The following is a 14,460-nucleotide window of genomic DNA, read 5'->3' on the forward strand; positions in this document are numbered from 1 at the left end:
CAACCCCCCTCCCTCACCATCAACCCCCCTCCCTCACCATCAACCCCCCTCCCTCACCATCAACCCCCCTCCCTCACCATCAACCCCCCTCCCTCACCATCAACCCCCCTCCCTCACCATCAACCCCCCTCCCTCACCATCCACCCCCCTCACCATCACCTCCCTCTCCCTGTCACCATCACCCCCTCTCACCATCCCCCACCTCTCCCACTCACCATCACCAGCCTCTCACCATCACCAGCTTCTCCCACTCATCACCCGCCTCTCCCTCTCATCACCCGCCTCTCCCTCTCATCACCCGCCTCTCCCTCTCATCACCCGCCTCTCCCTCTCATCATCCGCCTCTCCCTCTCATCATCACCCCCTCTCCCTCTCATCATCACCCCCTCTCACCATCACCCCCCTCTCCCACTCACCATCACTCCCTCACCCTCTCACCATCACCCCCTCCCTCTCCCATCATCCTCCTCCCTCTCATCATCAACCCCCCTCCTTCTCATCATCACCCCCCCATACACACAACACACTTCAAGCAGCTACCCCATACATACACATAGGGTTCCAGATAAAAACGCAAACATGCTCACAGAGACATACATTCTCACACACACACAACGATACTCTCTGTCAGACACACTCTAAGGCACATACACAGGTAAACTGTGCATCAATGTGTATATGTGACAGTGTGCATGTATTGCAACTATATTTTTTTCACTTTTTTGTTAGTGGGGCCTCATGTTTGAGTTTCGCCTAAGGCCTCATAAAGTCTAGAGCCGCCTCTGCTCCAGATAACTTGTGTTTATCATATAAAATGTAACTCCAACATATTACATAGAAACTGTCACTCATATTATGTTACAACCATGTCTGACTGCCGGGCTTGTACTATGCATGAACACTGCCATTTTTACTTCTAGTTGACCAATTAAATCTACATAAACTAGTGTGAGACACAACTTGATTTGAGAGTTATTGTTTATTGCTCTTTTAAGTTTGTACATCTTGTAAGTGAATAATAAAACATAATGGTGTATGTGAAGAAGAAAAAGTAAAATGTAATAAAAAAACAAATGAAATTTAATGCATATTTAAAAAGGAAGTGCTGTTGAGTCCACTGGGGCAACAGGTGGAACATAGGTCTTGACTTCTCCTGGGCACTGAGCAGATGGTGAAGCTTGTTCAGGAAACGGTTGAATAAATGACTTGGATGCTTTAGGTTGTGTTTTGTCTCCTTTAGGGCCCTTTTCTTTTTCTGGCTTGGATTTGCCAGGATTATTTTTGTCTTTCTTGTCTTTCTTGTCTTTGGGCTCTTCTTCAGTACCTACATATGTAATTGTGCCTTCAGGTTTTTCAGATTTTGATGGGCGTCTTTGCCCCACTTGAGGGTGATGATGTTCATAGGGGTGGAGATGCTGGTGGTCATGTTCATGATCATCATTTTCATCATGATCATGATTAGATTTCCCTGGTTTCTTCCCTTGTTTTTCTTCCTTCTTTTCTTCCTTCTTACCAGGTTGACGTTTTCCAGCATCTTTCTCAGGTTTTGGATCAGTATGGCCATCCTGATGTTGTTGCTCTTCAATAATAGCATCCTGTAGGTTCAAATAATTGGTATGTATAATTATATGAAGAATAAAAAACTGACATACGTAAGTAAAAGGTGTACCTACACAGCAAGTTTTAATGGGGTTATGGAACATATGAAAGCCTTAATGCTTAAAATTCAGTTTAACTGAGTAATTTCTATGTAATCGTGACATAAAACAGCATTAGGAAAGCAACAATTAAACTTGATGAAATAGCATTAGCATTACAGTGAATGTAGATAGATTGAGAGACCACTTAAATGGGTTAGTTTTTCCATTATATATATTTTTTCTTTAAAAAATAATGATTTATTCCATACCTCTGGCTCAAATACTTTGCAGGTCACTGACAGATATGGATCATTTGGTCTACTCCAATGTGCTAATGCCCGACCTTTGCAGTAGCCGGTGTGCTAGGGAACAAAAATTCATATTATTCTTTTAAAAAGTTCTGTATTGCACATCATTATTTAATTTATTGATTCCTCAACAAAATGGAATTGACTGCACCTTTACTGACAGTTTAAAGGCACACTCCACTGTTCAAATAGAAAAATAGATAAACAAAAATAACTGTTTATTAGACATAACCCAGTTTTGTATTCCTAAAACTATAGTGTTCCTTTAAGATTAGGTTTATTTATGCCCTATATTTAACAAATATGTATTTGTTGAATATGATTGATATAAAATTTATTGGAGAAATCCACATCTCTTTATCCTACCAGTGGGCGCCTCCATATTAGCTTATTGTTGGTCATTATTATAAGCTCTGTGCTTTGCACATTCAGTGCAGAAAAACCTTCCATATAGTGAAGTGAAGAAATGGAACAATATTTACATCTCACCTCCTTATTTGCAATGTATGCCGGGGCAGAGTCTGGAATGAACTGAATTATGATATTATTCGCCAATCTTTAATATAAATTTAAAAGCCAACAAAGCAATACCAGGGAAAAAAAGGTTAAAGAAACATTCTAGAAACATAAAGTACTTCAGCTTTCAGGAGCCTGTATTTTTTTTTTCTAAATATAGCAAATCTATAACATACCAAAGTATTGCACAAGAGAAATACAAAGTATGTGATCGTAGATATGTGATCATAGATACAATAAAAATAAAGTGCTAACATAAAGTGCTTAGCAATACAATATACATACCTACAAAAGTCCACTAGTAAATTATACATGCATCAACCCATAAGTGTATTTTCAAGAATACTGACCAAGAGCTGGAGACCACAAAGCCCCAACATTTCGGGTACTCGTCTTCCTCAAGGAATCTCAAAGATTATGGTCATAGTTCCTGTTTTATACCTCCTCTAAAAGTGCATCCCATAATAAACAATTAAAAACCTGTATTGCAAATACTTTATATGTTAGCACTTTATTTCTGTTGTATCTATGATCACATAATTTGTGAATAAAGTTTCTCTTGAGCAATACTGTGGTGTGCTATGGGTTTCTTATATTTGGTTTCTGGGAGCTCAGAGGGTAGTTGGAGGACACCTCCCCACATCTACATGCTGTCTTTTTATGCTTAGTTGAGTTATACGAGACAATGTTTATTTGAAATATAAATAAATGATACTTACTGCAAATTCACAATCTAAAGGTGAGCAGAGAGCCAAGTTTTCAGTCGATACTGATTTGTTGCAGGTTGTTTCTTGAATTGTAAACTCAACATGATATGCAATTCCAGCAATCACCTTTAAATCACAGAGAAAAGCACAAGGTCAATTCACTTAAAGGAATTACGTGTATGTTTTCAGTGGTCATTAAAGAGCTCCTCACTCCAAACGATTCAATACATTACTTAATATGACTTACCAACTTAATCATTCATCATGTTCATTTATATTAACAGTGATCACAAATATGTAATGCCAGGGCTTAAAAATCTCAGGTAAAATTACTAAGGCTTCTAAAAACAGTAATATTATTGGTATCTAATGATTAATAATTAATCTATAGAAAATGTGATGGACATGTCTCTTCTCTGTGGCATTTAAAAACTAAGTTTGCCTCATTACTGACTCCATTCTTCAAACGTTTACCAAGTATTTACAAACTTGAGCAGAACTTCTGAGATGTTTGCAACTACATAAACATTGTTAGGTATGCCAATATACCAGGGGTAGGCAACCTTCGGCACTCCAGATGTTTTGGACTGTATCTCCCATAATGCTCTTACAGCCGTAATATTTGCAAAGCATCAAGGTAGATGTAGTCCACAACATCTGGAGTGCCGAAGGTTGCCTACCCTTGCCATATGCCTTGGGGACAGCATTCTAAAATATGTTTCGATTTATCCATGGAAATGGTGTGTTTATTTACCCATTTCTAGTGACAGACTACCCAAACAAATGACTCTTCCTATCTGTGGAACAAGCAGTGTTACATCTTTACATTCATTCTCAAAAAGTCTTTTTTGATTGAACAAATCTATGATAATAAAGGAGTAAGCAAGTGAATATACAGTAGTAAAATACGTGTGGTAGCCAAGAAATGGCTACAGACCACCAAGTGGGAACCCCTTATACCACTTATACAGAAAATATTAGAAATACATACAATTGGTGGAACACACGTCTGATGATTCTAGAAAATAAGACAGAATGGCATAGTATAATACTGTTTAGTATAGATATATATGGAAAAAATAAAGCAATATTACTCACAAGCCCAGAGCCAAATTAGCATATGGCTCTCATGGGAAGCGTGATGGGACGCTTAATAGGATGTCCCCATCCTTCTTCTTGTTGTTCCTTAAGTAGTAGTTGGTGAAGGATGCAATATTCAGATGTCTTTCAAATAGCAGATGTGTCTTTATTTGATGAATAAAAGTTGTACAAAGATAAAAGATAAAAAGTCCAATTGACAATTAAAAGGTGATATAAGTAAAAAAGTCCTGTATATACAGTCTGATCCAAAACGCGTTTCGCCCTGTGGTGGGGGCTTCCTCAGTTGGTGTCAGTCAGTATCCTCTGGGTAGGCTTCCTCGGCGTTCTTTTGTAGCACTTCTGTGTTCTACTTCCGGGTTTGCATTACTTATCCGCATTTGGAACGCATACTGCGTTCCACCGCCGTCTACATGCGTTCCACTTCCGGGTCGCGTATTGTGTGTCAATCGGGCGCACAATAGACGTCACTGGAAACCGACTATCATGCGTTCCAGTGACGTCTATTGTGCGCCCGATTGACACACAATACGCGACCCGGAAGTGGAACGCATGTAGACGGCGGTGGAACGCGTTTTGGATCAGACTGTATATACAGGACTTTTTACTTATATCACCTTTTAATTGTCAATTGGACTTTTTATCTTTTATCTTTGTACAACTTTTATTCATCAAATAAAGACACATCTGCTATTTGAAAGACATCTGAATATTGCATCCTTCACCAACTACTACTTAAGGAACAACAAGAAGAAGGATGGGGACATCCTATTAAGCGTCCCATCACGCTTCCCATGAGAGCCATATGCTAATTTGGCTCTGGGCTTGTGAGTAATATTGCTTTATTTTTTCCATATATATCTATACTAAACAGTATTATACTATGCCATTCTGTCTTATTTTCTAGAATCATCAGACGTGTGTTCCACCAATTGTATGTATTTCTAATAAAATCTATGATAATGCCCACAAAAACATCAGAGAAACAGAAAAATCAAGGCATCATAAGTCCACAATAATGTTGTTCTCAGAGGTTTAATGAGGCAGTGTTGTCATGGAAAAGTAATGATTATGCTGTCAAATAGTGGTTATGATCCAGAAGACTTTATAATGGGGTAGGTAACCTTTGATGCTCCAGATATTATGGACTACATATCCCCTGATGCTTTGTCAACATTACAGTTGTAAGAGCATTATGGGTGATGTAGCCCACAACATCTGGAGTGCTGAAGGTTCCCTGCTTTAAAGAAACACTCCAGGCACCATAACAACTTCATTAAGATGAAGTCTGACAATTTCAACTTTAGTGAATAACCCATAACAATAAAATAACAATCTTTTCTGTTAGAAAATTCAACCAAATTCCTGATTTTCCTGGAAACACATGTGCATTCTTACCTGAGCTGTGGCTTTTGTGATATTACCAATTGAAAAATATGCATTGTAGTTGCTCTTCGTGTTAAATTTCTCAATGGCCTTGTTTGCAATATCCTGAAATCTAGAGTCATTCAAAGCAATAGGTGCAGGACAGCCATGGCAGCCTTCAGAACCTCGAGCAACTAGATTTCACACAAAAAAAGTAGATAACAATGAAACATAATACACTGATCACAGTTAATAATGGCACTTACCAAATTTCACTACCAAGTCATTTTAATTAAAATTAGCATCTTAAAAAAATATAGCCTACAAAGAAACCATGTAGTTGTCAGATCTGAACCTTCACATCTCTTATTGGTTGCTAGATTGCAGCCTTAAATCTTGACCTACAAAACTTTCTATGAAGTGTGCAAGAAGGAAGAGGCCTGCCAATTACCTCTGGAAAGGCGATACATTATAAAGGCATTAATTTAATATTGTTGGATACGCCTTCCAAATTTTTAATATGTTTGGATAAACGTTTTAAAAAAATGTTTTTCAAAATATTAAAATCTGAAAAAATATATCATATATTTAAAAAAAAATCAGCATATCAAAATATTATAAAATATAATCCAACGATATTAAATTAATGTCAAAGTGTCTGGCTATGTGTTTATGAGATTGGGACAGGAGTCTGACCCATAAACAGAATTAGCATCTGTGATATGTATAAAATGTAACATTTACAAAATGATTACTCATTAAAAGCATATTCTGGGGCAGTAGGATAGTAAAAATGTGAATCATACAAATGTAAATGTAATGGGATACTGTAAGCGCAAAAATAAAAGAATGAAAAACAATTGCTATGGCTGCATAAATAAAATTATTTAATTCCTAAATTACAGAGAGATGAACACTGAGACTGCAGGAACATGATCTATACACTAAAACTGCTTTATCATGCTAAACTTGTTTTAGTATGAAGACTGTCCCTTTTTAAAATACAAAATTTAAATTTGTGAAGCCATTTTGCCATCTTTACACACTTTTTCTCCGTGCGAAAGACAAAAGAATCACACATAGGTACAAATATCTCAAATATAGGTGGACTGTTTATTAAGAGTTATCTCTTCCTTTGCTAAACCACCAAGCTTGTGAATCTATACATCCACCTACTACCAGCCGGTGCAAGGACTTCTGTCTACACAGGCGAAGACACATTTTGCTGCCCCCAAAATTTGTCTTAACCTTTCCCCAGTTTATCTAAAGTGTACTTGTGCAAATCAACAGATGAGATGAAACAGTTTGATTTTTAATCACAAAAATGTCTCTCTTATATTCCCCCTTTTTCCCCTCTTACCCATTCTTTTGCCCCTTCTGTGCATCTTGCCACCTTTGTCTTTCTTGTTTTCCTTTTTTTGTATATTGTATCCACTGTTTGGCATTCTTTTCATGTTTTTGTGTCTACATTCTAATGTTGTAGTCTCCTTACCCCCTTGTGTCACACACTCATTCACTGGCTCTTACACACACACACACACACAGTCTCTTACACACAAACTACTTATACACACACACTGCCTATACATAAACACACACTGGCTATTACACACTCACTGACTCTTACACTGCTTATACACACACACACACTGGCTTTAACACACACACTAACTCTTACACACACACACTGCTTATACACACAGAGCAACCCACAGCAGTTTTCATCACTGCTCCTGCCCTTGACCTTTACCTGGACAGACCGGTCTCCTCTGGACACCAAGAAACCCACCCACGCTGCTAGATATACACAGGACTGAAGAAGAATCTTCCCCTTCACACAAATATTCCAAACAGCCCACACACAAACACTCAGTCCCCTCAAACACTTCATTACTGACAATGTACATACATGCACACAACTCCACAAGCAGTCTCTCACATGCAATACTATAAATAGCCCAATGCATACACATACCACCAAAAACAATGTGACACATCCAGAAACAAAATTCCTTAAGCAGCAAACATACACAGCCTACATTCATATGTCTCATACACAAAACTACACACTACACACTACTCACGAACATATACAATATAACAGCCCATATATGCACAAATACAAAGTTACAATGCAACTGCAGAACCCATAAATAACATAAGCACAATACATCAACATACACACCTCAATTTAATAAATAAGCCAGAAACACCGTGGGCCTTTAAGATTGTTTTTGGCACAGTACTACTAAAAGATTGCCTGCCCCTGTTCTAGAGCAAGGGGTTCCCAACCCAGTCCTCAAGTACCCCCTACCAGTCAAGGATTTAGGGATTACCCTCTTGTGTCTAAAGTGTGTTGTTTTTTCAACTGTGTAATCCCTAAATGATGTACTCTTATGGGGTACTTGAGGACTGGGCTGGGAACCCCTGTTCTAGAGCATTTTCAGGTACTTCTCACACACCTTACTTTGTGAGTAGGTTGATGTATAGATTCACAATGTTTGGTGGTTTAGCACAAGGGAGCAGAGGAAGAGATAACTCTTAAAACAGACCATCTTTGTTTAAGATCTTTGTACCTATGTGTGGTTCTTCAGTTTTCCTGACGGAAAAGATGGCAGAATAGCTTCACAAATTTACATTTTGTATTCTTAACCCCCAAACTTCTGGAATAAAAGGGAATCATGACATGTCACACACGTCATGTGTCCTTAAGGGGTTAAAGGGAGAGTCTTAGTAACAAAACACCTGTAGCTCAATGAAGCAGTTTTGGTGTATAGATCATGTCCCTGCAGTCTCAGTGCTCATGTCTGTTATTTAGGAATTAAATCATTTTCTTTATGCAGCCATAGCACTAGGTTTTCATGTTTTTTTTTTTTTGTTTTTTTTCATGCTTAGCATATCCCTATATATTTACATTTATTTACATTATATTTTTTTACTATCCTACTGTCCCAGAATATATACTTTGAATCAGTAATCACCTACTTTTCTACCCTACCCTTACCTGTTGTGTCACTATACCCCACTCCCTCTAGAATGTAAGCTCATTAAGCAGGGCCCTCAACCCCTGTGTTCCTGTGCGTCAAACTTGTCTGGTTACAATTACATGTCTGTTAGTCAACCCATAGTACAGTGATTCAGAACTTGTTGGCGCTTTATAAATAATAATAATAAAAATAATACAAATTATGTATATGTTTCCCTTTGGTATGCTTACATAATTCTGCCATTATAAATGCTTGTCTGAGCCGTATTAATTAAAAACAAATTTAATTGTTGGGATAGGAGAAGCAAAACCATTCATTTGTTACCAAGACATATGTGGAAATCTGTAGAATACCATTTGTGTAGTTTGAAACATTTTAGATTTCATTACATACCTGGTGTCAGGGTACAGTCGTAGTTGTATAATTGAGCTATTCTCTGCGGTTTGTTAAGATGGAAAATAAATTTGCATTGTCCAAATGCCTTGAAAAACATAAAAAATACAATGAAACTCACATAGGAATGTACAAGTATTGCATGATTAATGTTAACAACAATTGGGGGATGGGGTGATATACTTGCTTTAAAGAAACAAAGCTGTATTCCTAAAACTCTTATGCCCCCTCCCTCCCCCCAACCTTAAATAAACCTTTAAATACTCATCTGGTTCCAGCACCGAGGTGCCTCTGCACCACTTGAGGACACCCAGCATTAATTTATGGAGTTAAACTCCTGTGGCTGTCTCTTGTGACTGTCTAGTAGACATCCACTAGACAATGGCAATGACAATGCAAATGTTTTGCAGTGCAGGGTTACACTGTCCCTTTAAGGGGTTTATCATCTATGAAATAATAGATGTTTTATACATTGATTTAAATTTTTATACCGCATATTGAAACATTAGCTTGTGAAGGTGGTCAAGTCAGAATTGGATGCTATCTAGTTATACCCAGGAATAGACACTGCAAACGTTTATAAGATATAAAAAACACAATCTGGGAGTTTCAGTTAAACGTACAGCTTGATTGCGGGCTTTAGGCGCACAGTCTTTCCAGTCTTTTCGACTCAGTACATGGCATTCTGTCTCCAACACTTCCAAGGTCAGGTAATACACAAAACCAGTCTCCTCCTGCAGGAACATTTACAGGATTTTCATTATTATATTTAATTAAATACACTCCATCAGTAACACAGGTCAGATATGGTACTTGCATATTAATGTCTGCATTTAGTTTATTGAACATTGGAATAACGTGGTAAGGTTCCAAGCTGTAAACATTTTACAAATGTTACATTTTATACATATTGAAATTTAGAACATGGGGTACGATTTGAACATTGGAACAATGGAGTAAGCAGTAATCATTTTGTGAATGAACCAATTATAACTGGAAAATAAAGGCTGGCTACATACTGCCTGGAAGCTACCAACTGGAATTTATCTGGCCACTTTAACCCCTTAAGGACGCAGCCAAATGTACACGTTGTGATCAAAACATAAACAAAAACTGGAATTTGCGCTGTATGTCTGTTCAGGCGTAATGCGCCTCTTTCATATTATGTGCACCCACACTTATTATATATAATTTTATTCAGGGGAAACAGGGCTTTCATTTAACATCATATATATATACGTATGAAACATAATTTAATATGAATAAAATATAAAAAAAAATGGGGAAAAACAAGAATTAAAATTTTTTTTTTAGTTCTATGTCACATTCTAACTGTGAATGTCATAATACTGTTTGCTTTTACTCCAATAAAATACACATATTTGTATTTAGCGATGTCTCACGTGTAAAACAGTACCCCCTATGTACAGGCTTTATGGTGTTTTAGGAAGTTACAGAATCAACTATAGCATGTTACATTTTTCAGTTTTTTCACATTGAAATTCGCCAGATTGGTTATGTTGCCTTTGAGACCATATGGTAGCCCAGGAATAAGACTTACCCCCATGATGGCATACCTTTTGCAAAAGTAGACAACCCAAGGTATTGCAAATGGGGTATGTCCAGTCTTTTTTAGTAGCCACTTGGTCACAAACACTGGCCCACATGGCCCAGAGGGGCCGAAGAGGAAGGAGGAAGTCCCCATACCGCGATCGTCGGCGTGGGATCGCCAGCAACCAGGTAAGTACATAAGATCGCAGGGACATTCTATGCCGCCCTGCGGCATTTAGAGACGCTTAAGGGTGGCATAGAACGTGCTGCGATATTAAGGGGTTAAAAGGGGTTAAATGTTAAAATTCAGCAGGATTCATTCATTAGCTTAAACCTAGACGTGCACAGTGAGAAAATGCAGCTTGACCTGAAGAATTTTTTTTATAAAAATAGAAACGTTTTTGGAACTCTGAAATTTCAGCCATATGAAAAACTGACTAATTGAAGGAAAAAGATAAGGAGCAATAAAAATAAATCTATTTTTTTATTTCACTGATCTTTCTTTTTTCTTACTATTGCTCACTTTTCACTTGATCTATGAATAAAATCAACATTTAGTGACTGTCCCCTAGCCGTCAATCAACTTTTTCTCCTATCAATTACCTTTTTTTTTTTTGTGCCACAGGCAGACACAGAATCACAAATCAAAACAAACAAGCTTGGCCATTGTCTGTTTTGGTTGATTCATGATTCAGTTACATTTTGTTTCGTAGTTCAGGAATTTGACCTGATTGACCCAAATTTCAGGTGGATTGCCGTTTGGACCGAAATGAATCTCCAAGTCTACTAAAGCCACTTCTGCTCATCCAGTAATAAAAAGTAACCCACTACTCACTCCAGGTGGCAACTAAAAAAAAATTAAAAAATGAAGCATATGGCTCTCAGATTTAGGTCACACAAGAGTAGTCCATTAGCCTTTGAAATTATATAGAATCATCCACCCAAACTCTGGAATGATCTAGACTGGAATAGATAACCTTCAGCACTCTGTTTTGGACTACAACTTCCCTGATGCTTTCCAGCATTATGGCTGTAAGACCATCATGGGAGATGTAGTTCACAACATCTGGAGTGCTGAAGGTTGCCTAACCATGAGAAAGACAAATTATACTGACTACAGTTGATCCCATGGGGGACCAGGTACAGTTTTAGAGGCACTGATGGAGGAGGAATTGGGGAATGGATTATCTGTTGCTTTGATTCTTTGAAGGGAATTTTGAACCTAGTGTTAACTAATTTCATATTGTCTGACTGCACCACTAAAAGTCTATGGTTTTCATGTTATGTATTTTTGGGTTTTTTTTGTACGTGTATTCACACATCTCAATAAAACATTTAATATGGAGATTTGCAGGCATTGTTAGTGAATATGGTATTATGCAGAAACCATAGCTTTAATGTGAGATAATACCCATCTCCGATTTCTCTTTCTGTAGTGTGCTCTGTCTGAGATAGATCCCACTAATGCCAGGAAGGTAAAATAATTTGCTTGGGGATTAACAGATCAAAGAACCCACTTATCTAACTATGGGCCTGTTGGCATCCTTTCTTTCTTTTTCAGTGCATGAACAATATTTGTGGAAAATAAGGGCTGCTCATTTATAAGATTAATGGACATCTTTCAGTGCACTTTCACTGTCTGATGCATACTGTATGATGCACACTCTCAGATACATACCATATGATGCACACTCTCAGATACATACCATATGATACACACTCCCAGATACATACCATATGATACACACTCCCAGATACATACCATATGATACACACTCCCAGATACATACCATATGATACACACTCCCAGATACATACCATATGATACACACTCCCAGATACATACCATATGATACACACTCCCAGATACATACCATATGATACACACTCCCAGATACATACCATATGATACACACTCCCAGATACATACCATATGATACACACTCCCAGATACATGCAATATGATACACACTCCCAGATACATACCATATGATACACACTCCTAGAGATGCACTGTAAGATGAACATGTGCTGTGCACAGAACTGTGCTGTTATATCCCTGTGCTATTACATTCAAACAAAGTACAGGGCTAGGAGAAATATGTGACTTTCCCAAGCCACCAAAACGGGGGGCATTGAAATAAATGTTTTCAGAGAGCTTAGTAAAGTGGGTAAATGACAGAGTAATAACAAGTCTAGAATATATTTAAGAGACTGGAGTGTTTGTATGTATACTTTTGGGCTGAAAAGCTACAAAAGAAACTGGGAGAAGACTAAAAGGGGTTTTGAAAGACTGGTTGGGTGTTTGGAAAGTCCAGATGATGGAAAAAGATACACTGTATCAAAAGGATTAAAATATGTAAATAAATTAGGAAAAATTTGGAAATGGGTTTACAAAGAAAAGAGCTCAAGAAAGCAATAGAAACCAGGGATATGACTGATGAGTGAGAGATATGGGGAACACATAATCAATGGATGAGAAATATAGGAAAAGAGTACATAGTAAAGAGTGAATTGGGGCTAGAGGTTGAGAGATAAATCATTAATGTGGTTCGGGGAGAGAGAAATTGAGAAATGTGAAAAATGAAGAAGAGAAATGTTATTAAAAGTGACCATTAATGAGAAATGAGAATAACTGAACATGTATGAGAGATAAATTAAAATGCACAGATTTAGGTGTAGTGTGAAAAATGATAGATGAATCTTGAATTACTTATAAAGAAAAAAATGGGAGTACATTGAGCTTGAGAGTAGGTGAAACTGGAAAAATTCTACTAAAAAGCAGGATTGTAACAGTAAACTGGGTTTATTAATGAAGGATTGGCAAATGGATTACAACATTTAGACCAAAAATCCCGACCCAAAGAAGAAACTTAGATAAAAGGTAAAAAAAAAAAAAAAAAAACTGGCAAGTTTGATCCAACATTTGCAATTCCAAATCCTTTTCAATTCTTTCTTTTGTTGACTTATTCCCCCAAATTTTTTTTCCTAAATGTATAAGTTCTGTTGTCAATTAATCACTAATCACTAATTAACAAATAAAATATTTATTTGTGTATTACAAATGAATGATTTTGCACAGGCGATACTTTTACCAGCTAATTTTGCTAAACAGCTAAAATCGCATCAATTTATGGAAAAATGTGCTAGAGAAACTTATTAATTTACTTACGTTTCTTAAAATCCTAACTTTTGGCCATTCTAGGAACAATACATTTTACTTGTAATAAACCTAAACCTAATTTTTTTAAAGTTGTTTTAATATCATAATTATATATACAAATATATAAATTTCTGAAACTATTTTTTCAAACTGGTTGGTTGAACATCATATCTTATGAACCTATTGTAAAGAGCTACAGAAGATGTTTGCACATAATAATAATAATAATAATATACCTCATATTGTTCTTGCACATTGACAATCCTCTTCAGTCCAAACACAGCACCCTGTCTGCGGTTGGCATTTAGCTGACTCAGGGACAAATCCGCAGCTGCTTCTGCTCCAGGGTCATTGCAAGGAAGGGCTGTAAGCTTAGACACATGGGTTTGTTTTTTGGCAGCATTAGAGCCGAGTACCTGAATACATACTAGTAATAAAATTGTAAGCTTCATCCTTCTAAGAAGAAGGGTATGGAATATGAAGCTTATTGTCCTGTTATAACTGTCAATTCCCTTCTTAGAGGACATTGCAAAAGTTTGAATGTAAACTCCCTTATATACATTCTTACTCTTTGAACTTTTAACCCTTTGCTAACATAAGAAAAAAAAATAATCAATGCTCAGGAAAATATTTAACTGTATTGCGAAGTCAGGAAGAATCCTTAAGAGAACGATCAATGGGTCTGGTTCATATTCAGACAAATTTGCCTTGACCTGCATAGTTGTAATGTGT

The 14,460-nt window shown here is 37.1% G+C and overlaps 1 protein-coding gene across 1 annotated transcript; it reads right to left on the minus strand.

Annotated features, from left to right (window-relative positions):
* Positions 1–960: 960 nt before the first annotated feature.
* LOC134586855 (fetuin-B-like) lies at positions 961–14,273 on the minus strand. Its single transcript, XM_063442734.1, has 7 exons — positions 13,965–14,273; positions 9,638–9,748; positions 9,015–9,102; positions 5,668–5,828; positions 3,184–3,297; positions 1,910–2,002; positions 961–1,595 (listed from the first exon to the last, which is right to left on the minus strand). Exons 1-7 carry the CDS (start codon positions 14,253–14,255, stop codon positions 1,092–1,094), a joined length of 1,362 nt encoding a protein of 453 aa, XP_063298804.1. The 5' UTR covers positions 14,256–14,273; the 3' UTR covers positions 961–1,091.
* Positions 14,274–14,460: the final 187 nt, after the last annotated feature.

The sequence above is a fragment of the Pelobates fuscus genome, chromosome 2, assembly GCF_036172605.1.
Source record: "Pelobates fuscus isolate aPelFus1 chromosome 2, aPelFus1.pri, whole genome shotgun sequence".
NCBI classification, from domain to species: Eukaryota; Metazoa; Chordata; class Amphibia; order Anura; family Pelobatidae; genus Pelobates; species Pelobates fuscus.

What these genes read in the sequence shown, in the direction of transcription:
- LOC134586855 (XM_063442734.1), bottom strand. Translation starts at nt 14,255, where the DNA reads ATGTCCTCTAAGAAGGGAATTGACAGTTATAACAGGACAATAAGCTTC. An exon ending in CTAAAGCCCGCAATCAAGCT is followed by an intron (nt 9,103 to 9,637) that starts GTACGTTTAACT and finishes ATGTTTTTCAAG; the next exon opens with GCATTTGGACAATGCAAATT. An exon ending in GCAAAGTATTTGAGCCAGAG is followed by an intron (nt 1,596 to 1,909) that starts GTATGGAATAAA and finishes TTGAACCTACAG; the next exon opens with GATGCTATTATTGAAGAGCA.